The sequence below is a fragment of the Martes martes genome, assembly GCF_963455335.1.
Source record: "Martes martes genome assembly, chromosome: 1".
Taxonomy (NCBI): domain Eukaryota; kingdom Metazoa; phylum Chordata; class Mammalia; order Carnivora; family Mustelidae; genus Martes; species Martes martes.
Genome location: NC_137888.1, coordinates 123245636 through 123269244, shown reverse-complemented (window position 1 = coordinate 123269244; position 23609 = coordinate 123245636). Strand labels below are relative to the sequence as shown.

Sequence of the window (23609 nt, the reverse complement as noted above, 5' to 3'; positions counted from 1 at the left end):
ATACACAAGGTGCTAGGGACTTGTGACTGGTTGGACCAGGCTCCTGCCCTCCGCTCAGGGCATGGATGGGGAAACAGCTGTGTAGACGGACCCCACATGGGGGCACCAGTTGTGTCCCAAAGAGCTTTGTGCTCAAGATGCACTCGGCAGACCACAAAGCAGGGAGTCAGGAAGATGGGGCCGGCCCCTAAGGGGGCTCTTAAGAGAGATGGAAGTGGTGGAGCCCTGAAACATCACTGCCTCAAGGCTCCTCTCATGATGAGTCTGGGGAATGCAAGGTGCGTCTTGTGAACTATGACCCAGGTCCAGGAGAAGGAAGGGGAGAAGACTTTGTCCCAGACAGAACTGCCACTGCTGCTCCCTTCGTACCCCTCACCGGTACCCCCCCTCCCCACATCTCTTACCCGCCCCCCCCCAATGGCATCTGCTACTTCTTGATTACACCACAGTGTTGCCCTTGATAGCTTCTGTTTTAGCACCGAACCAGAAGTTTCATAATACTAAGTTTAGTGACTGTTTCATGGTGCTTTGAAAAACAGCACCAAATCTTGGGGTCCCACTGCCTGGGCAGGTGTGAGGAGCACTGCTGGAGTTTTGTGATGTCTGATGGACAGATGGACAGATAGGTGGGTCAGTGGGTGGTGGGCAGGCAGGCCTGTGGGTGCTGCAGCGTAAGGGCCACAGGACCCCCACGCCTGGGTCAGGTTGTCCTGGGCAGGCCTGGGTCTTGGTGGGGGAAACAGACCTAACACCCAAGAGCCTCCTCTTGGCGCAGATCATCTCTCAGACCTGGCCCTACCTGAGCATGATCATGGAAAACAAGTTCCGGGAGAAACTGGAGCCCAAGATCCGGGAGAAGAGCATCCACTTGAGGACCTTCACCTTCACCAAGCTCTACTTTGGACAAAAGGTGGGTGATGTCTCAGGAGGGGGAGCCTGGATCTACCATGCAGTCTTTTCCCTGTCCCAGACCCTGCCTGCCTGAGAACACCCCCAAGGGACCTCCCCACCTGCACTTTTCAGCCTCTCAGCCTAAGTGTAGACCCCATACCCCCAAGTCCCAGCACCGCCATCTCTGCAGGTGCAAAGGAAGCCTGGGTTAGAACAAAAAGGAAAGGTGGGAAATGAGTCTACTTTTCTTGAGCCAAATTTGGAAAACGTGCCGTGCAGTAGAAGCCAGCCAGATACGAAGATGTCCAAGTCCTGCTTGCTGAGGCATCAGCGAGGAAGAACAGATTTCCACAGGGGGAGACAGTGCCCTAAGGTAGGGGAGAGTTCTCTACCAGGTGATGGGTTCTGTTAGTTAGCATCACAAGCCTGGCACTAGTTCTATGAAGCTAATGGGCGACCCAGGATAAAAGAAGTTTGCATTTGACATACCCAACATCATGTCTCTCCCTATTGTTGACAGCTTCCTACTCCACCCTTTTGCCCCACTTCTGCTGCCCCATTGGTGTGTCTTATTTTTGTCATTTGGCTCAGTCGGTAGAGCATGTGCCTCTTGATCTCGGGGTTGTGAGTTTGAGCTCCACATTGGGCACTGGGTTTACCTAAGAAGAGCTGCCTCCCACAGAGAACTGCCTGATGTTCATCCCTTGGTAAACCAGACACATTGGCATCTGGCCTGCTGGAGGACAGGCAGGTGTCAGGGCGCAGGCCAGCCTGCCCCACTAGCTGCCTGAGTGGGGAGCGCAGTGGGCATGCCTGACCCCTGGAGATTCTGGTCTGTGCCTCTCAGACTCGGCCAGGACTGGTCTGTCTTGGCATCTATGAGTTCCTTTATTCATTCTCTGCTTCTTTCATGTCCGCTTACGGAGTATGGCTATGTGCAAGGCCCCGTAGGCAGAAATGGGTGACTTATGGCCCTGCCTTTGGGAAGGTCAGTGTCCTGTTATGGAGACAGACACCCAAACTGGTGGGCCACCCCATGGCAGTGTACTCACCATGCTGGAGGAATGCGTGAACTCGGGAGTGGAGGGGTGCAGGGGCTGTGGTCATCTGGGAGGACTGCTGGGAGGGGGTGCTGTCTGATCCTGCATTTGGACTCAGCAGGCTAGGAGCTAAGCAATGGGTGGACTGCTGTAGAGCAGAGCCCGATGCCTATGGGAGGTGGTGCTGCTGGGAAGCCATCCCTCACCACAGCAGAAGCAAGCCTCACAGTGGCCCCAGGCTGCGGGTGGTCCCTTAGAGCACCCCAGCCTCCTCCCCAGGCTGCCGCTGGCTTTTCTGGGTCTTTACCATCTAGGCCTTGGTAGGACTTGGAGGCCAGGGTACAGCCAGGTGCCATGCAGCCTGAAGCTCCTGTGATTGGGGAACCTTCTGAAAGAAAAAGAACATAAAATTCAAAATGTAAAACCAGGACAAAAGCGAATATTAAATAAATATGAGAAAGAATGGGAAAATAAACCACAGAAAATTAAACACTTAAAAAAGCTGACATATCACACATATCACAAACTCAGGAAAAACCATGTGATGATTTTAATTAACTGCTCAAGATGTCCCGGTACTACTTTTTTCCCCTGAATCTGTGGCCTCTGTACTTTTTGATAAGCTTTTCATGTGACAATGCATTTGTAAATGTCACCTTTTTTTTTTTTTTTGAGACTTTATTTGTTTACTTGAGAGAGAGCGGGAGAGAGCTCGTGCACATAGAAGGAAAGGGAGAGGGAGAAGCAGGCTCCCTGCTGAGCAGGGAGCCTAATGTGAGGCTTGATCCCAGGACCCTGGGATCATGACCTGAGGTGAAAGGCAGACACTTAACTGACTGAGCCACCCAGGTGCCCTATAAATGTCACTTTCTAAGGAGAGAATAGAAAGATAATGGAATCTTCTCTAGTATGATTGATTGAATTTTTTTTCTCCAACATTTCATTGTGGAAAAATCTCAAACCTGCAGAAGATGTGCCAGTATTATGCCGTGGACCATTTGGATTGTATGGCCACTAACCTTTTGCTATATTTGCTTTAGCACATATCCACACATCTATTTTTCCTGCTCATCTTTTTTTTTTAATGTATTTTAAACTAGATTGCAAACATTAGTGACCTCCACCCCTAATTACTTCAGCATGCATGTAACTCAAATTCAAACGATACTTCTCTTTTATTCTTGGTAAATACTAACCAGAGCCCACTCCAGTGCCCACTAGCCTCCTGATGGGAGGCAAAGAGAGAAGTGGGGTGGGGGAGATCACCTAGGAGCCCAGCCCTCGGCCCTGGTGTGGGATACTTTAATTTCTAGGGTCAGCTCCCCTGAGCTAGGGACCCTGCCTTCTTCTCTTGCCCTTGGGGGGCCAACTCCTACTCATAGGCCAGAACTATTTAAATGCCACCTCTTCCAAAAACCTTCTCTAACCCTGGTCTGCCCCAGGGGAGGTGCTCCTGAAGTCCCCCGACCCCCATGTGACAGCAGGGACTGCACCTCCTCATGCCCTCCCCCACCATTGTCTCCTCTGCTGGGCTTCCAACCCATGAGGGGAGGCTCAACCTGTCTTGCTCCTTACCTTGTCCTCGGTCCAGTGCCTGGCACAGAGCGGGTACTCTGTAAATATCTGTGGTAGGAGAGAGAGAGAAGGAAGGGTGCACATTCTAGGGAGGGAGGTATCATAGGTCCGAGGACAGATGGGCCACAGTGTGAATTTCTCTATTTGTGCCCCATCCCAGAATTGTGGTGGTCATGTTGTTGCGGCCAAAGCCCAGTGCTGGGCAGGGGCCAGCAACCACCCCTTGCTGCGAGATCCCTGCTCACCCATCCCTCTGGCATCTCTTCCAGTGCCCCCGGGTCAACGGTGTCAAGGCACACACTAACCAGCGCAACCGGAGACGGGTGGTCCTGGACCTGCAGATATGGTGAGCCATCTTGCCCATGCGGGCCAGGTGCAGGGTACGGGGGACGCCGTGTGAGAACGGCCAGCTTGAAGATGGAGTAGTGTAGTTATGTTCTGATTTGGGGTGGGAAAGCGCCTCACAGCGTGCGTGCACACGCACACACACATACACACACACACCCCACCCTGGGCAGGAGCACAGGGTCCCTGCTTGGGACAGGGAAGAGTATCAGGAGAATGGACAGTCCCAGGGAAGCCACTGCTGTTTGACCCTCAGCCCAGGCCCAGATTCTCCGATAAGAATCGGCACCAGGCAGGCTCTTAGATACCAAGGCCCAGGCAGCAGAGCTTTCTTGGAGGTCAGGGCTAGTCACCTGGATGCTCAGATCAGCTGCCTTAAAGAGGATGTAGAAAGAGGGAGCAAGTACAACAAGAAGATGTGGGGACTTGTGGTAAGGCCCAGGGAGCTCTGAGCACAGGCTGAGATCTGTGGGAGAACTGGACTCTGGTGCGTCAGGAAAACAAGGATGCAAAGACACGTCCTTGTGTCTAGTTCAGTAGGTTGGGCAAGAGGTTCACCTCTTCTGAATGATGTTTGTAGCAAGCTGGAGTCTGAGAGAAGGGACATTCAATCCAGGAAGTCTTCCTGGAGGTGGTAAGTTTTTAATTGTGCTTTAAAGGAGCAAGGATTAGGGGTGAGTGGGTGGCTCAGTCAGATGAGAGTCCGGCTCTGTTTTGGCTTAGGTTATGATTTCAAGGGTAGTGGGGTCCAGCTCTGTGCTCAGTGAGGACTCCGCCTAAAGATTCTCTCCCTCTGTCCTTCCCCCATGTACTCACTTGTTCTCTCTAAAATAAATCATTTTAGTAAATAAATAAATAAAGGACCAATGATTAACTCTGAAAGTTCCAGAATGTTGCATTCCTCTCCAGTGTCTTATTTTCATAGCCCAGAGGCTGGTACCGAGAGCATATCGGGTAGATAGGAGTCAGCTCTGGGAATACCTGTCCCCATCTGGGGGATGTGTGAGGTTGATGGTTATTGGGCACGCCTGGCTCCAAGGCTCTGTCACCAGATCCATCAGGGTCATCTGGCACACACGTAGCTTCTCAGCCAGCTCAGGCTTTGGGGGAGGCCATAGCCAGGTGAGGCTGGGCTCAGGGTTGGTGACTGGGTGCCTGAACTTGGGCTGTGTGGCCCTGGGCAAGTTTCCTGGTCTCTCTGACTGGTGGACCTGCCCTTCCTCCTGGCCTTCCTTCTCCCTCCCCACTTTCAGCTACATTGGGGACTGTGAGATCAGTGCAGAGCTGCAGAAGATACAGGCTGGTGTGAATGGGATTCAGGTATGTGGAACCTGGTGGCATTGCCCCCCGTCCCTGCTTTCTGCCCCTGGGGCCAGAGGCTGGGCAGGGGGAAGCAGGCTCACACTGGAGCAGGCAGCAGGGAAGGGGAGGACACCCCACACAGACTGATCATCATCCAAAGACTCCAGGCCTGAGGTCACACGGCCGGAAAGTGGCGACTGAGCTTTACCAACATTCTGCTTGGCTCGCTGGCCCCACACCTGCCTCTGTAAGAGTCCCCCCAGGGGGACAGGAGCTGCCCAGCGAAGGGAGAGGTTCTATTTATGGAGTGATTCAGAGCCTGTGCTTAGAAACTAGGTGGATGGAGGAGGGGGAAAGAGCTTATGGCAGAGGTGGAGTACTGGCACCGGGGCCTGCCTGGCAGGGCTGGCTGGAGATTGGGACAGGGCTGCAGGCCCCTCAGGCCAGCGCACTAGTGGATGGCAGGGGCGGCTAGCTCACGGTCCTTGGGAGAGGGGTGGCAGCCATGTGCAGTTTCTGTCCCCTGAGGTGGCCCTGACATTTGGGGGTGGCATGGGCATGAGCAAGACAGGTGGCCTCGGCTAAGTACAGTGCAGGGAGCAGGGAGAGGCTGAGGTCCTGCGTGCGTCCTCTGTGCCCATCCAGTTGCAGGGCACGCTGCGGGTCATCTTGGAGCCCCTCCTGGTGGACAAGCCGTTCGTGGGAGCTGTGACCGTGTTCTTCCTTCAAAAGCCGGTGGGTGCCAAGGAGAGACCTGGGCCTGTTTTGGGGAGTAAGCAGTCACCTGCCGGGCCCCAGGTGCTAGTGTGAACCCAAGAATAGAACTGCCTACACCAACGTAGACCTGGGTACCCCACACTCCTCACGTCCTGTCATCTGAGGCAGCCTGAGGTGCTCCACTCTGCTCTAAACCCAAGAGCAAGAAACAGCTCGCAAGAGCGGCTTGCCCAGGTCACACAGAGGGTCCAAGGTGGAGAGGAGTGTCTCTCTGAGACCTCTCAGTCTGGGCCGGCCTGTGGCCCTGTGCACGACCCCACTCCTGTGTGGTCCCAGCAGGGAGGCGGCAGACTGAGGCCTGCGTAAGACTAAGAGGTGCCCTCATTTGCCTGACACCCCCGTGGAGGTGCCCCCCACAGCGGCTGTATTCTACATGCTGGTGGGCACTAGGGGCTTGGCCGAGGGACTCAGCCTTGGGCTTCTTCTTCCAGTCTTCTTCTTCCAGTCTGCTTCTTCCAGTCTAACAGCCTCCTTCTGCCCCTGCAGCATCTGCAGATCAACTGGACAGGCCTGACCAACCTGCTGGATGCACCAGGAATCAAGTAAGTGTGCTGTGGGAATGGCGGGCAGACCCCCGGAGCGGGGCCCTCAGCAGTGGGCAGGCAGTGACTGGAGCTGCCCAGCGGCGGTGCCCTCCTTCCCGGCCCCTGCATGTAGACTGGGGCTGGCACCAAGCTGGCCCTGCTCCGGAGGGAGGAGGGGTGGTGTGTTTGGAGGGGGAGCAGGAGGCCGGCAGTGCTGCTTGGCCCCTGCAGGCAGGCGCTGCCCCCAGAACACGCACACACTCAAACGCATGGGTACACGCTGGTCAGATGAGACGTCCTGGGGGAGGCCGTGGGAGCTGCCAAGAGCACAGGCTCTGTAACCAGCCCCGACCAGACCAGGCTCCTGGCTCGGTCACTTAGCACTATGTGATTTCAGACAATTTCCTGTACCCCTCTGGGCTCTTCCTCCCTGAAAGGGGAGCCTGCTTCTTCTGTGTCCTGGTTTTGGGAGAACACTCAGGTGTGTGCGGTGGCACAGTGGGCATGGACACACATGATGTCCTCCTTGCAGCTGCACTCCCCTCCCCCAGCCAAGTGGGTGGTAAGAAGCCCACAAGGCCTCACTCAACCATGGTCACAGGGAGCTGCTGTCATGGCAGAGGCCAGTGAAGAGAAGCTGGTCTGGGAGATTTCACGTTCCGGGGACTGGATCTAGGGGCTGCTGCACGTAGGGCCTCGGGCCCCAGGTAGGAGCAGAGGAGGGCTCTGACCCCACATGGACACATGTTCCCATGAGGGAAGGATGGTTGGACTGACCAGGGCAAGCTGGGGCTTTCCAAGGTCAGCCACCTCCCATGCCTGCAGGAGGGACCCCGGGCTCCCTCACTGAGGATGTTCCCCCCTGTCCTTGGCCCCCTGGATTCAGAGAATCCACGTGTACGTGGTGTCATTCAACAGATGTTTACTGAGTACCTACTGTGTGCTAGTCCTGTTCTCAGCACTATCCCTGCTGCTCTACTGGGGAGACAGAGTCAGGCAGTAAACAGAATTTTGATGGGATGTCAGGGAGTAGGAGGGCCACGGGAGCAAACACTTAGTTAGCACTTACTGTGCACCGGGCACCATTCTCTGCACTTTCCGTGTTTTAACTCCTTATAACAACCCTAGGAGGTAGTGTTAATATCCTCAGTTTAGAGATGAGGAAACTGGTCCAGAGAAGTCAGCAACTTACCTTATCCAAGGCCCCACAGCTCATGGGCGATGGAGCCAAGATTGGCACACAGGCTCCAGGCCACCCCTCTTAGCTACCCCACCGTGATGCCTCAGAGAACAAAGCAAGATGGGGAAAAGTGGTGGTTGGGGGCTGTCAAAATGTAAGCCCACCTCCCCCCAAGCCAGGCAGGCTGGAGTCAGCGCTGGTCTCCCAGCCCACCAACTCTGCTCCTGGTTCCAGTTCTGGGGCTGGGTGGCGGGGCAGGTAACCTGGGGGAAGGCAATGCCACCCCTCTACAGCTGGCCGTGCCCACTGTCCCCAGTGAGGTGTCAGACAGCCTGCTGGAGGAACTCATTGCTGCCCACCTGGTGCTGCCCAATCGTATAACTGTGCCTGTGAAGAAGGGGCTGGACGTGACCAACCTGCTCTTCCCTCTGCCCTGCGTGAGTACCAGCACCAGCCACAGAGCACAGAGCCAGGGACTGAGGGATGGATGGGCCTGCAGAGGGAATGCATTCTCAGATGACAATTGTCTCTGTCCTGTGAGAGCTTGGCTTCCTTATTCTGTTGGGGGAAGACTGAATCTTGGGAAGGTTGACTGGTTTGCCCAAAGCCACCCATCTAGGGAGGGGCAGAGCCCAGGTGGCATTCCTTCCTGGATCCTGGTCCCAGCTGCAGCCTGGGTTGGGGACTGTGGGTAGTTACCCCCACCCTGAGGAAACTTCAGGAGGCTCCCATTCTCTCTTCAGGGACATGAGGCTCCCCTGACTCCCATCATTTGGGGGTGGAAAGAATCCCCAGGAGAAAATATTCAGTCAGCACAGGATGGGGGGCTTTATTGTGTGCTTAGCCCAACTGCCCCCTCTATCCTGGGCCCCGATTGGGAGGCCTCTGAGGACAGACACATGGCCTCCCTACAGCAGGTACCCTTCAGGACTGGCAGTTAGGGCTCAGGAGAGGTGGACGTGCCCATTTCACCATCAGCTCCATGCCGGAGGCATCGGCCTGCTGCAGCTGCACACAGGGGAGGCCTGGACTGTCCAGGGAGACAGAGCACAGGTGTTCTCACAGCCTTGCCATAGTGACTCGGGCTTTAGCCCACACTGCGTGTGGCAGTCTTAGAATAACTGTTCAATACCATCACCTGCATCACCATTACTGTAAACAGTCTGTCCTTGGGGTAGATTCCCAAGATGTCCTGGGAAGCTGCTACGATCTAAACTCACTTGGGATAGTTTTGTGTGTTTGTGACAACTGGCCATGAATATTTACACTGACTGGTTTCATTCCATTTTCTATTTTTAGGGCTTAATTTTGACCATAACTTCCTTTTACCACTGTGTAAAATATTTGCAAGCTTCTAAAATCTAATATAAAAAACAAATTCTGTTTCAGGGAGTCTGACTTCTATCCCTTGTTCCCTCCGCCTAACCTCTACCCTCTTCCTATAAGTAACGGTTTATCCTTCCACTGTTCCTTTTCTAATATGAGCAATTGTGTGCATATCTAATTACGTTCCCATTCCCCTTCTTTGATGGATGGCAATGAACTACAGTTTTCTCCACCTTGCTTTTATCACTCCATACGTCACAGGCACCACTGAGTGACAGCGTGGACAGGGCCCTTCTCCTCACAGCTGCACTGTACTCCACGGTGTGAGTGTGCTGTATGTTATTTAGCTAGTTCTGATGGACAGCGAGTTGTGTCAGTCTTTCATTATTACCAATAGTGCTGTCATGAGTAGCCTTGTATGAGTCTTTTTATATTTTTACCAGTATCCTTTTAGAGCTAACAGTGGGATTGCTGTGTCAAAGGATAAATGGAAATGTATCTCCTGGTATTTTTTTCTTTTACTTTAATTCCAGTATAGTTAACATACAGTGTTAGATTAGTTTCAGGTGTATAATAAAGTGATTCAGCAGTTCAGCAATTCCTTAGCGCTTATCATAAGTGTACACATATCTACTGATATTAAAAGAAGAAGAAGAGGAAGAAGAAGGAGGAGGAGGGATGAGGGAGGAGGAGGAGGAGGAAGAAAGAAAGAAAGAGAGAGAGAAAGAGAGAAAGAGAAAGAGAGAAAGAGAAGAAGAAGAAGAAGAGTTCTAGGCAGGAGCCCTTACTGGCCCCATGAATTATATTTCCTAAGTCTTGTGGTTTGTTCTGCCTTAGGACAAAGCTGAATGTGGGGATGGGGTGGGAGTCAGTGCGGGGCTTTTATGAGCACAGGGACACACTGCCCACAGCAGGCAGTCCCCACAGGGGTGGGTACCCCTGGGTGTCAGAAAAAAAATGACTTGAACTTGGTCTACATGCATGTTATTGGGCAGGGTGGGGGTGATGAGTACAGGAGGAAACCTCCTCAGATGGTGGTTGTTGGCACAGGAGGAAATGGCTGCAGTTAAACAAGCCAGTCACATGGCAGGTTGGAGCCAAGTGAGGTTGGGAAGGCCAGGAAGGTGGGGGCATCATGATGCAGTGGACGGAGCCCTGGGCCCTGACATCACTTGCTGTATGGCGAGGAGATTGCCAGATCTGGCTTCTGTTTTCCTTCTGAACCTGGAGCAAGTGAGATGGGACTGGGATGATGTCTGATGGCTTTGGCCCCAGTGCTGTGGGCCTTGAGGGCTGGCACAGCCCAGGAAGCAGCTGTGAGCCCTGGGCTGGGGCATTTTCCAGGGAGTGATCAGAGTCCATTTGCTGGAGGCCAAGATGCTGGCTCAGAAGGACAGCTTCCTAGGGATCCGAGGCAAGTCAGACCCCTACGCCAAGGTGAGCATTGGCCTACAGCATTTCCGGAGTAGGACCATCTACAAGAACCTGAACCCCACCTGGAATGAGGTATTTGAGGTGAGGGTCTCCTGGCTACTTTTGATGTCCTCCAGGCTTCATGCTGGGTCATGCTGGGTCCGAACAAGGGAGGGCCTCACGTACCCATGGAGCAACAGTAGGCCAGAGGAGTGGGCCGATTTCCCATATCCACCAGGCTTCCAAAGGGGGGCTGCTGTGGCCCTGCTGGAGGGAAGTCCCACCTCCCTTCCCTACCAGACAGCTTGAAATTTTTCAAACCAGAGGAAAAGACAGAATCAGTTCTGCCCAGATCCTCTCAACCTCCCCTGCCAGAGCCTGACACCAGGAGCTCAATGTTCTCCCTTAAATTCACCCACAATCGCTACTACTTGAAGGGTAGTACGCACAGGCTGTTTAGTGCTCCAGAAGCTGCGAGTCCCATGCAGAACACACAGCAGCCACCATCCCGAGCGCCACCCCCATCCTCCCATCCTGTGAGAGGACATCACTCCATTCTTAGAGGTGGGATTCTCCAAAAGCACTGGAAGGCAGGAATACGCCCAGGGCTCTGCACCAGCAGGTGGCAGAGCTGGAATTTGGCTCTCCTTGGGTCATGCTTGAGGTCTGCTTCATCAGCCATTGTGGTCTGCAGACCAAGTCACCTGTCTTTCCTTACAGTTTATAGTGTATGAAGTCCCTGGGCAGGACCTGGAGGTGGACCTGTATGATGAAGATCCTGACAGGGATGACTTCCTGGGCAGGTGAGGAGGAGGGCTGAGCTGGGCCTGGGGGCACTGGGCTGGCCCTTGGGACACAGCACCCCTGCTTCCACCTCAATGACCTGCAATCCTGGCTTGGTTACACTGACTGTGTTAGGCAGCCGGCTCCATTGTTTCACGGTCCTGCCGCTAACCTCCTTCCTAGAGGTCTGAGTGCCAGCCCTAAGCTGGGCCATGGGGATACTGAAGACCCCAAGGTTTGTGTACCATGGGCTCTGCTTCCTGCACTCCTAATGATGTACAAGAGTCCCCATTTGGAACAGTCGTAGGGGCAAGGCTGGCATGGATGGGCAGGTCCCCTGTGGCAAGGAGCCCTGGTCACTTGCTCTGGGGCAGAACCCAAACTCAGGGCTGTGGGAGGACTAAAATGGCTAGGCTGGGGCTGGCTGTAGAAACTCCAAATTTACATGTCTTTTGGCCCATTAGCCCCACTTCAAGGAATCTCCTGTAAAGTAAAAGCATTATGCCTGAAATGCTCTGCAATGAGCAGAACTGTGGTGGCAAAACAAAAAAGGCTGGAAACATGAATAGTCCAGCCTCAGAGGACATTGGTTGAAAATGTTTGAATAAATTTGCCATTGCCAAACTACAGAATATTCTGCCCCCCCCCCTTTTTAAAAGATTTTATTTATTTGACAGGCAGAGATCACAAGTAGGAAGAGAGGCAGGCAGATAGAGAGGTGGAAGCAGGCTCCCTGCTGAGCAGAGAGCCCGATGCTGGGCTCGATCCCAGGACCCTGGGATCATGATCTGAGCCGAAGGCAGAGGCTTTAACCCACTGAGCCACCCAGGCACCCCTATTCTGCAGCTTTAAAAAATGATGAGTAGAAGGATCTGTGTGTATTGACCTGGAGGATGCCAGTATGGGGGTGGGGGAAGCAGTTGAAAGTGACCTGTGCAGTTTGATTCATTTTTGCAGGGAGGACTCTTGAGTACAGGTCTGTGTGAGCACAGAGAAGAGCGCGGAAGCCACACAGCAGGCTGTTCACACTGTGTATTCCAGGAGGTTGGGATTGGGAGGCAGAAAAGAGAGTTTTACCCAAATTTTCACACTGCTGTATTGTTTAGCTTGTTTCCATGAACAGGTAATTTTAAAAGTAGAAATAAAGCAAAGTGGGAGGGACATGATCTGACAGCCTAAGAAACAGCTTACCACCAGATATTATTTTTCTTTTCATCTTAATGGAAAAAGCTGCAGGTTTTGTATCATTGCAGATTAGAAGTGTGGCTTGTAGTTGATGTTATAACTGATTTCGAGTGTGTTCTGAGCTCAAGCATATTTCTAACACCTACAGTCTCCCCGCTGGCTGTCGGGATCATCTATTTGGTCTTGGGTCGGGTAGGTGGAGGCACGCTGTGAGTGTGGCCGGTACCTCCTCTCACACCCATACCAACGATACTTACCCCTTGCAGGGCATCTGGGGAGGTACTAGAGGGGCATTTGGGGTTTTACAATGACTGTGGAAGATGGTGCCACTGGCATTTAGAGGGCACAGGACAGGGAAGCTAAATTCCTGCAATGCACGGGCAGTTTTGCACAATGAAGAACTATGCCATTCAAAACACCAGCAGTACCATCAATGAAATCCAGGGCCAGTGTGTCCAGTGTCTGGTCATTCTCCTCTGGGGATCGGAGTCTCTTGCCTGCCCAGGCAGTAGCCCTGATGGTCAGACAGGCCTTCATTTGTTTGAACTGCAAGTGGTCTCCCACTGGTTCCTTGAGAGGGATAAGCTCCCGTCTTAAGGACCACACTCACATCTGCTTCTTGCCTCCTTGGAGCTGAACTGACTTCTTGTGTATTCCAGCTTGCAGATCTGCCTTGGGGATGTCATGACGAACAGAGTGGTGGATGAGGTAGAGTTGGTGCCTATAACCCCCTCCCTGTGGACATCCTGGTTTCCATCTGTCCATTGGAGGACAGAAGCAATTCTATGACCACCTCTCCTGGTCCCTCAAGCCCAGAGCCCATCCCCTCTGGGCTGGGTCACCTTTTCCCTAAAGCCACCTATTAAAGGTCCTTGAACTGTTTGAAGAGGGTCTGTAGCACTTCAGTGGCCCTTTTCCCTGAGCTTTCCTCTTCCTTCTCACTCCTCCCTTACAGTGGTTTGTCCTGAACGACACAACCAGCGGGCAGCTGCACCTGCGGCTGGAGTGGCTTTCATTGATTGCCAACCCAGAAGCTCTGATTGAAGTGAGTGTGGGGTGTCAGTGCTCCCTAAAGGAAAGGTGTGTGGATGTGGTGGTGCGGGGGTGGGACTTGTGGCATGGCCGGTCCATGTGTGAGCTGTGGAAGGGGGTGAGATCAAGCCTCTAGATCTCACTCACAGAATCCTCCAGCCAGTCCCTTCCTTCTGCTGAACCTGTCCCTTAGCCTCATCTCCACACAGGGCAGCTCCTGATCTCTCAGCAGAGGCTGTCTGCCCAGGGAAGATGGGATCCTTAAAGGATGCTGGTGCTGGTCAGCCCAGTTCATGGGGAAGTCCACCCCTGTGTTTGACTTGAATCTGTCCTGCTGCAGATGTAAGCATAGTCTCAACAAAAAGCTAGGTTGTGGGGAATCTTAGGGCTTGTCCAGAGTGCAAGGGCTGGCTGGCTTCCTTCTGCCATGAATGGGCTTCTCAAAGCCAGTCTGTCTCCTGATGCTGCAGCACTTACTGAGGGTCTGTGTCTGTTTGTAGGACCAAGGTGGCCTTTCAACTGCCATCCTTGTGGTCTTCTTGGAGAGTGCCTGCAACCTGCCGGTGAGTGATGACATGACCAATGTCACACCCTGCCTTGTGCCCATCACTTGCAAATGTCCATGTGTCATTCATTTATCCTCTTCTTCGTGTGCTACAGAGAAACCCTTTTGACTACCTGAATGGTGAATATCGAGCCAAAAAACTCTCCAGGTTCACCAAGGTAAGTGAAAGCAAGTCACAGCTCCTTTTCCCCAGAGTAACCATAGCCTTGTCTTCTGGGTGATCAGCTGTGCACCCACAGCCTACGGATGACAAGAGCGCCATTCATTAAGTCTGCTGTGTGCCAGGCACTGGGCTTTACAACTTGTCTCCCACATTCATTATGCCTGTGTCCCATGATGAGTGTGTCTGTTTTTGCCATTTTACAAGTAGCACCCAGAAGGTTAAGCACCTGAGTCACAAGCTAAAGAGCCACAACTTGACCATTTCCATAGTCCCAGGGAACAAGAGCCTGTGCCGAACCAGGCCTAGCTCCCGGGTTCCTGTCATGAACTTGGAACCTCTCCTTGGGTTAGCCCTATCCTGGTCCTTGCACAGTTTTGGCAGCCCAGGGCCCTGGGAGCATCACAGTAGCCGCCTTCTGAAGGGAAGCAATTGGTTGGCCCCAGGTCCCACTGAAGCTCTGGGAGCTGGGAGGTACAGTGGGGTGGTGTCTCAAACCAGTGGTGCCACTTCCATTGCTATGGATTTGCCCCTCACAGAACAAAGTCAGCAGAGACCCTTCTTCCTATGTCAAGCTATCTGTAGGCAAGAAGACACACATGAGCAAGGTAAGTCAGCTTGGTGTGTGCCATGGGACAAAGAACTGGGGGCTCCACGCCTTTTCAAGGAGAGAAGAAAAGGTAAGGGAATTAGAGAACTGAATGCTTGGTAGGTGCCAGGTTACAACTGAGGCACTTTGTCTTCAGAACACTAACACAGTTCTATGGTTTAAGAATCTGAGGGTCAGAGATGACTGACTTGCCCAAGGGCACCTGCTAGAAAGCAGCAGAAATCCTGTTGGTCCCCTGTCCTGCTGCTGCTATGCTTTTCAGCTCCTGCAAAACTTGCTGGGAAAGCTCTCCTTGCCTTTAGTCTGGCTGCACTGCTCTCATGCGACCCCTAAATGGCAGAGGCTGAGAAGGCTCCCATTGGGTGGCCAGCCGAAAGCAGAGGGTGCCAGTATCCTGCTCTGCCCCTTCTGACCCTTCAATGATCTTTCTCTCTTCTGTCCCCAGACTTGTCCCCACAGCAAGGACCCAGTGTGGAGCCAGGTGTTTTCCTTCTTTGTGTCCAACGTGGCAGCTGAGGAGCTGCATCTGAAGGTTTGAAAGTTGGGCTCTTGGAACAAAGCTAATCAGTGTCTAAGCCGTGAGGGGTGGGGAGCTTGATAATGCATCTTGAACAGGTTCTCCCAGCAGTAAAGTCAGCCCCTTTTCTGTGGGAGAGGGTGCAGAGGTCCCTCATCCTCATGAGCCTGGTGCCCAAGGACAGTGGGTAAGAGCTGTGGAAGGACAAACCCTCAAGTCCCTGGGCTCTCCCTGCAAGAATCTTTCCAATTGTTACCCAGCACCCATAGTGGCCTATGTTGGGATCCTCCCAGGATCTTAGTGATGTACTTCTTTAAACAATAATTTAACCTTCACAAAAGATCTGTGGAAAAGAGGTAGCTTCTTTATTTTACACATAAGCAAACTTAGTCAAGAAATCTTAAGCAACAAAAAGGCAGATCTCGGATCTTTTCAGGCCCTCAGCCCATCAGTCCCTAAAGCCCCTGAGGCCCTAGGCATTTGCCTCATAGCGATCCTAACTGCCAGGTTTTCAGAACAGGACCAGAGGCCAATAGAAGCACAGTACTTGCTTACTGAAGTGAGCGTAGACTTAAATGGGGCCCAGAGAGTGGTGGTGGTGGATGTGGGTCTTGGTTCTCCTGTTTTGTGACTGGCTCACTGCCCAGGTGCTTGATGATGACCAAGAGTGTGCTCTGGGAGTGCTGGAGATCCCCCTGTGCCAGATTCTACCCTATACAGACCTCACCCTCGAGCAGCGCTTTCAGTTGGACCACTCAGGCCTGGACAGCCTCATCTCCATGAGGCTGGTGCTTCGGGTAACTATCTCCTCTTGTTCCCCATGTTCCATGGCTCTGGCCATGGACAAGGCAGACTATCTAAGTACCTGCTCGTGCTGAAAAGCTAGGAAATAGATTTATATTTTTCATCAACTTTGGAATATTGTCAGCCGTTATCTCTTCAGATATTGGCTCTCCATTCTTTTAATCTTTAATTCTAGAACTCCTACACTGGATCTTCTCCCCACCTCTTCTGTCTCCACCTGACCTCACTGTCTCTTGGTGCTACATTCTGATTTCCTCAGATCTGTCTTCTAGACCACTAATTTCTTTTAACTATTCATGGTTTTTATTTCAAAGGCTATTTTTTATTTCTATCTTTTCCAAATTCATTTTTTTCACTGTATTTTATTATCACGTTTATTATCGTGTTTATATTCTATCTTTAACCATCTGAAAATATCTATGCTATAATGTATACCTATAATGTGAATTCTATTATCTGAAGATCTTGAGAATTGAGATTTTGACATTTGTTGTATCTGTTGATGCTTTTTCAGGGTGACTCATTTCTGTTTGGTAACTTGGGTTGCGAACATATGTTGTGTTCTTTTGTGACGTAGATTGAGTTTGCTTGCTTCCAAGGAGATTCTGTTTTGCTATAACCATGTACCTTGAGAGCCTTACAAACTAAGGTCCACTCTTACGTTAATTTTAAAATTTTTAGGTTTCATGATTCCACAGGTATGAATATGAACCAAAAGTCATATAAGATAGTCCTGTAAGGTGCCATATCCTCAGAAAAGTTTTCAGTACCCCCAGCAGAGTACAAGCAAGATGGACATATTTCTTTGCAGTCTTTCCTTGGGCAGGTTGGAAATGTTTATCCTAGACTACTTTTTTCCCTAAAGAGACCCCACCTTCATGGTTCCTACTTCAATTCAGCCTCACATTGACCTGAGGCCTCTTCTCCCTACCCCTTGGATTTTTCAAGGTCCATAAATGACCCTAGGAAAGCTTAGCCTTTTTCAGTAACCCTAGGGGTTTTCCTTACTTTCTTGTAAATTTGGCTATGCATTTTTTTTTAAACATTTTATCTGACAGACAGCCAGAGAGGGAACACAAGCAGGGAGAGTAGGAGAGGGAGAAGCAGGCTTTCCACTGAGCAGGGAGCCCCATGTGGGCCTCGATCCCAGGATCCTGGGATCATGACCCGAGCCGAAGGCAGCTGCTTAATGACTGAACCACCCAAGTGCCCCTTGGCTGTGCATTTAAAAAGGATGTTTGCTTCATTTTATTAGTCATTCCTACTGAGGCTTTTCAGAATAGAATATTTTGACCATTATAGTGTTAGAAATGCAAGTCCCTAGAAATGGTCTTGATGACGGAGGGGGAAAGGAGAAACACAATGGCTGAGGTTTGAAACTTTGTAGGAGCACAGGGGTATGTGTGGACAGGAAACACATTTTAGGGAAAACAATGGTGAATAGGGTGACAGCTGGAAAAGGGCCAATCCAAAACGCAGGGTGTGATATCTGTGAAGGTGAAGGAGGTGTAGATTCTGAGAGTCCTTTGCAGAGAGGGACAGTATATGCTCTAAGAATGAGCCAGGTCTCTGCCAGCCAGTGAGTGGGGGCAGGACTGAGTGCTCATGAAGACTCACTATTGAGGCAGGAATAAGGGAAAAAGAAAAATTGGTTATAGGGACCCAGGGGCAGAGAGAGGTTAAGGAAGATATGGGCAGGGTGGGGGGTAGAAATCCACTGGGTTGGGTAGTCAGGAAGGAACCACTTCCCAGAAATTAACATGACAGCAGAAGAGGAGAAAGTGGATGTGGGGGGCCCAGCCCATAATCCTGTCATTTGCTTGCAGTTCCTGCGTGTGGAAGAACGAGAGATGGGGAGCCCATACACAGGACCTGAAGCCTTAAAGAAAGGTCCTCTGTTCATTAAGAAGGTGGACACCAACCAGGAACCCAAAGCCCCATCCCAGGGAGAATGCCCTGCAAATTTGCCATGCCCCCCAGATCCTGCTTCTGATACCAAAGAAACCTCCAAGAGCTCCATGTCAGCCACCAGTGCCACTGTTGTTGCCACTGAGCCCATGCCCCAAGAGACAGGCCCAGAGCCCAAAGGCGAGGACCATGCCAAAGGGTTCTGTGAGTCCTTGGGGAAGAAGAAGAGTTCGGGCACCATCTTCCTGACTGTCCCAGGCCCCCACTCTCCAGGGCCCATCAAGTCACCCAGACCTATGAAATGCCCTGCCTCCCCACTCGCATGGCCGCCCAAGAGGGTGGCTCCCAGCATGTCCTCGCTCAACTCCTTGGCCTCCTCCTGCTTTGACCTGACAGATATCAGCTTCAACATTGAGTATGCACCTCTCTGCTTCATCTTGTCTAAAACGACCTACGTGAAAAATACATTCCTGAATGGAGAAGTAGATACAAACTCACGTTTCTCTGCAAGTTCTGATCTTTTACAAAGTGGCTTCATGAGAGGCAGCATGGAATATGCTAGAAACACAGGGCAAGGGGGAAAGCGAGCAAGTGCATTCCCACTGTAAAACAGGTGCTGGGCTTCGGTTGTTATGGTTCCTTACCACAGAAACACTTCCTGCATTCCCAAGTGTGGGATGCTAGGGAAAACTTAGAATGTGGAAATAGATCCTCAATGGCTGCCATTTATTGTTAACTATGAGCTTATTTTAGCATGCTATTTAATTCTATCTTCACAATTACCCTATGAGATAGAAGTTAATATCATAAAGGTCAAATAACTAACCAACAGTCCCACAGGAAATCATGGTATAAAAGCAAATCCCACTCCCGGGTTCATGTTCTTCCTATTCCGAAGTAGGACAGACACATGTGAATGGATAGAACTGACTTCTGCCTGAAAGGAACCTCACTGATAATTATTAACCCATATGGCTCTATGCTCCTAAAGCAGGACATGCTTCTGTCTCAGGCGCTGGGGGAGAGGCCAACACCTTTAATGGCAACAGAAGTGACAAGCCCTTCTTTACAGAGGCGGGGATCTCAGGCAGTGGAGGCTGGGTGAGATTCAGCTCACTGTGCGTTATGTGTGTCTGCGGCGCTGCCTCAGCGTGCTCATCAATGGCTGCAGGTAATGAGGTGCTGGGGCAGGGCAAAGGCCTCAGGTGAATGAAAGGGTGGAGATGCTTAAAGTAATAGTGGGGGTGGGCATCCCTGAGGTAGACAAGTAATACATGAGGAAGAAGTGAGGTTTGAAGGCTGCATGCTGTGAATGACAATGTCTTCAGTGATGCTGGTGGGCAGGCTCCAGAGCCAAGGACTTTGTTTAAATATAACCACTGCAAAAACTGTTTGGGGTGACTTGGAGCCAGTACCTTTTCTCAAGTGTGAATCTCCAATTTCCTTTAGATGGGAAGTACTTACTCTACTCCAGACTTTAAAAAAACATGGGTTTTCAAAATCCTGCTTCTGATGTTTTATCCTCCAAATTCTGCAGACTTTTGTTTTTTGGTCATCAACAGGGCATTTTTATCCACAAGCCATCTAAAGCTGAAGGGCTAATACAGCCTCTCCAAAGGAGTCCTTTCAGTGTATGAAAACTTTCTTCTTTAATGTCTTTGAAACCAAATCAGAAACCTGACACCCTGTACAAGCAGTGGAGCTGATCCCTATGTCCGTGTCTACTTGTTACCAGAAAGGAGGTGGGCAAGTCGTAAGAAGACCTCAGTAAAACGGAAGACCTTGGAACCCCTGTTTGATGAGATGTAAGTGAACCAAGCTCCCCTGCCTATGGAATGTCTTCTTATCCCTACAAGTTTTTGCTGAGTGCCTGGCAAACCTGCCAGATGCTGTGAAGGGCTAGATCTGTGGGCCTCAGGATAACATGGTCTATACCTTCATGAAATTTCTATACATTAGTGGGAGAAAAGGACTGCCAGGGCAGTTCAGCAAAACAGCTACCAACTTTTCTTGCTCATAGAGGCTAAAATGTTCCTGATTATGAACTGCTCCACACTTTTTCTCTTTAAATGAAGCCTCTTTAGCGGTAAAAGGATTTAAATCTGGCCAAATATGTTTTCTTTAACTCTGTTTTAAAGTAGCAGTTAAAAACAAAACATATCTTAAAAATGTATCTTAAACCCAGAAACCTAAAATTTCCTCTAAAGCTCCAAGCTCTGTGGAAGCTCTGTCTTCCCTTCTGCAACAAAGCAAAGGCAGCAAATGAAACAGATGTCCTTCCTGACTTGTCCACCCAGTGTCCTTAGGTGCATGACTGATAGAGTCTAATCACATTTCTTGCTTTTGATGGGTCACGTATGGCAAGTTTTATGTAAATATTCTATACCTTGAGGTCAACTTGAAGTCAAGAAGTCAAAATCTCATTATTGCTTCCTTCTGCTTCAGAATCCTAACAAAAGACATCTGGGGAGATAATACACCTGTTAATTTTGATTTCCTCTTATCTTGGTCAGTAATTATTTATTTTAAAAGAGCTGCATTGGGTCCTCTTTGGGCCTTGTCTAAGAACTAATACATTCCCTTTAAGAGCTTCACTTGGAGTTGATATCAAGAAAGGGTTTGGGAGAGAGAGAATCTATTATTTATTGAACACCTTATGCCAGGCACCATCCTATATTCTAGAGCCACACAAGTAAAAGACTTTGCACTCAAAGAGAGCTATGACACAATTATAAAAGGATTTCACAATTGCTATGTGGGAGCAAAAGAGGGAGAGGTTTGACATTTGGCTTTTGTGACAAACCTGATCTGTTAGTAATTCTCTCCCAATATTGTAACAGTAAGATATGGCCAGGTTATCTGGAGGGCAGACTTGGCAACCTCCACCCTAACCGTAAACCTAGAAGTAAGGAGCCTGGACACCTCTTGTGAGTGCATGACCCATACTAAGACACATTATAATTAAAATGTGAAAAGTTAACGTAAAGGGAGAATCTTAAAAACAACAAGAGAAGAAACTTGTTACATATAAGAGAACTCCTTTAGACAACCAGATTTTTCAGCAGAAACTTTGCAAGCCAGAAGGGATTGGCCCAATATAGTCAAAGTGCCAAAAGAAAAAACTCCCAACCAAGAATACTCTACCTGGCAAAGCTGTCATTACAAATTGGAGAGACAGAAGTTATTATCACTGGACTGTCCTTAAGGGACTTTGTAAGCTGAAAAGGAAGACTGCTAATTAGTAACAAGAACACATATAAAGGTATAAATCTCCCTGATAAAGGCAAATATATAGTAAAGGTAGTGGATTAATCATGTATAAAGCCAGTATGAAGGTTAAAAAAAGTACTAAAAATAACTATCACTATAGTGATATAGGAATATAATAAGCTATAAAATGTGGCAGGGCTAGGTGGAAGCTTTAGAATCTTTTTAAAAAATATTTTGTTTATTTATTTGACAGATAGAGATCACAAGTAGGCAGAGAGGCAAGCAGAGAGAGGGGGGAAGCAGGCTCCCTGCCGAGCAGAGAGCCCGATGCGGGGCTCGATCCCAGGACCCTGAGACCATGACTTGAGCCAAAGGCAGAGGCTTAACCCACTTAGCCACCCAGGTGCCCCTAGAATCCTTTCACACTTAAGATATTATCAACTTAAATAAGACCATTCTGTGTAAGCCTCAGTGTAACCACAAAGCAGTAACCTATAGTAGGTACACAAAACGTAAAAAGAAAGTAATCTAAGCGTACCACTAAAGAAAGTCCGAAAACTACAATGGAAGAGAGCAAAAGAAGAAAGGAATAGAAAGGGACTACAAAACTGCCAGAAAAGCACAAAATGGCATTGAGTACTATTAATATAAACTATCAATAATTACTTTAAATATAAAACTCTCCAATCTAAAGACACAGAGTGGCTGAAAGGATAAAAAAACAAGACCCATCTATGTGCAGTCTGTAAGATACTCATTTCACACACAAACTGATAGTAAAGGGATGGGAAAAGATATTCTAAGGAATTAGAAACTAAAAGAAAACTGGGGCAGCTATACTTCTCTCAGACAAAATAGACTAGAAAACAAACACTGTAGGGGCGCCAGGGTGCTCAGTCGCTAAGCATCTGCCTTCAGCCCAGGTCATGATCCCAGGGTCCTGGGATTGAGCCCTGCATCAGGCTCTCTGTTTGGCAGGAAGCCTGCTTCTCCCGCTCGCACTCCCTCTGCTTGTGTTCCCTCTCTCACTGTGTCTCTGTCAAATAAATAAATAATCTTTAAAAAGAACAAAAAAAAAACACTGTAATAAGAGATGAAATGGGCATTACATAACGATAAAGAAGTCAATCCCATAAGAAGATATAACATTTACAGATATTTATGCATCCAACGTAGGAGCAGCTAAATACATAAATATTAATAGACCTAAAGGAAGAGATAGCAATACAATACTAGTAGGGGACTTTAATACCCCACTTATATCAATGGTAGATCATCCAGACAGTCAATAAGGACATAGCAGCCTTAAATGACATTTTAGACCACTGGGATTTAACAAATAGATACAGAATATTTCATCCAAATGCAGAATATACAGAATATATGTTCTTTTCAAGTGTACATGGGACAATCTCTAAGATCATATGTAGGTCACAAATTCATTTTCTTAAATTTATTAAGACCTGTAATTTTTATCAAGCATCTTCTCTGACCAAAATGGTATAAAACTAGAAATGAAGTACAATAAATAAACCAGAAAATTCACAAGTTTGTTACAGTTAAACACCATGCTATTGAACAACCAACAGGTCAAAGAAGAAACAAAAAATATTTTCAGACAAATGGAAAATACAACTTGCCAAATTTGTGGAATGCAGCAAAAGAAGTTCGAAGAGGAAAGTTCATAGTAATAAATGCCTACATCAGTAAACAATAAAAATCTCAAACAACCTCAGTTTATATCTCAAGGAACTATAAAGAATGAAGAAAGCCCAAAGTTAGCAGAAGAAAGGAAATAAAGATCAGAACAGAAATAAACTATAGAAATAGAGACAAGAAAATAGAAAAGATTAATGAAACTAAAATTTGGTTCTCTGGAAAGATAAAACTTTCTTTAGTTTTCAGTCATTAAAACTCATCAAGAAAAAACACAAAATCAGAAAGGAAAGAGACATAACTAATACCACAGAAGTATAAAGGATCATGAGACCACTATGAACAAAATTATATGCTAACAAATTTGACAAGCTAGAAGAAATGGGTAAATTCTTAGAAACATACAACCAAGACTGAATAATGAATAGAAAATCTGAACAGACCAATTACTAATAAGGAGACTGAATCAGTAATCAAAAATCTCCAAACAGAGGCACCTGGGTGGCTTAGTCGTTAAGTGTCTGCCTTCAGCTCAGATCATGATCCCAGGGTCCTGAGATCAAGCCCTGCATTAGGCTCCCCACCCCCAGGAAGGCTGCTTCTCACTCTCCCATTCCCCCTGCTTGTGTTCCTTCTCTTGCTGTGTCTCTGTCAAATAAATAAAATCTTTAAAAAAATAAAAATCTCCCAACAAACAAAAGTCCAGGACCCAATGGCTTCACTGGTGAATTCTACCAAACACTCAAACAATACCAATCCTTTTCAAACTCTTCAAAAACAAAAACAACAGCAACAACAAAAAAACA

The 23609-nt window shown here is 49.2% G+C and overlaps 1 protein-coding gene across 1 annotated transcript in view; it reads left to right on the top strand.

Moving 5' to 3' along the window:
- Window positions 1–23609, top strand: part of ESYT3 (extended synaptotagmin 3) — a 49074-nt gene that overhangs the window by 19412 nt on the left and 6053 nt on the right. Inside the window, exons 3-20 of the mRNA XM_080798002.1 lie at window positions 776–910; window positions 3776–3852; window positions 5105–5171; window positions 5799–5888; window positions 6417–6472; window positions 7951–8071; window positions 10305–10475; window positions 11094–11176; window positions 13001–13049; window positions 13297–13386; window positions 13874–13936; window positions 14034–14096; window positions 14638–14706; window positions 15154–15240; window positions 15873–16022; window positions 17856–18352; window positions 19010–19108; window positions 19611–19742. Of these exons, the coding sequence (XP_080654128.1) occupies window positions 776–910; window positions 3776–3852; window positions 5105–5171; window positions 5799–5888; window positions 6417–6472; window positions 7951–8071; window positions 10305–10475; window positions 11094–11176; window positions 13001–13049; window positions 13297–13386; window positions 13874–13936; window positions 14034–14096; window positions 14638–14706; window positions 15154–15240; window positions 15873–16022; window positions 17856–18352; window positions 19010–19108; window positions 19611–19742 (2099 nt within the window). The remainder of the gene's footprint in view (window positions 1–775; window positions 911–3775; window positions 3853–5104; window positions 5172–5798; window positions 5889–6416; window positions 6473–7950; window positions 8072–10304; window positions 10476–11093; window positions 11177–13000; window positions 13050–13296; window positions 13387–13873; window positions 13937–14033; window positions 14097–14637; window positions 14707–15153; window positions 15241–15872; window positions 16023–17855; window positions 18353–19009; window positions 19109–19610; window positions 19743–23609) is intronic.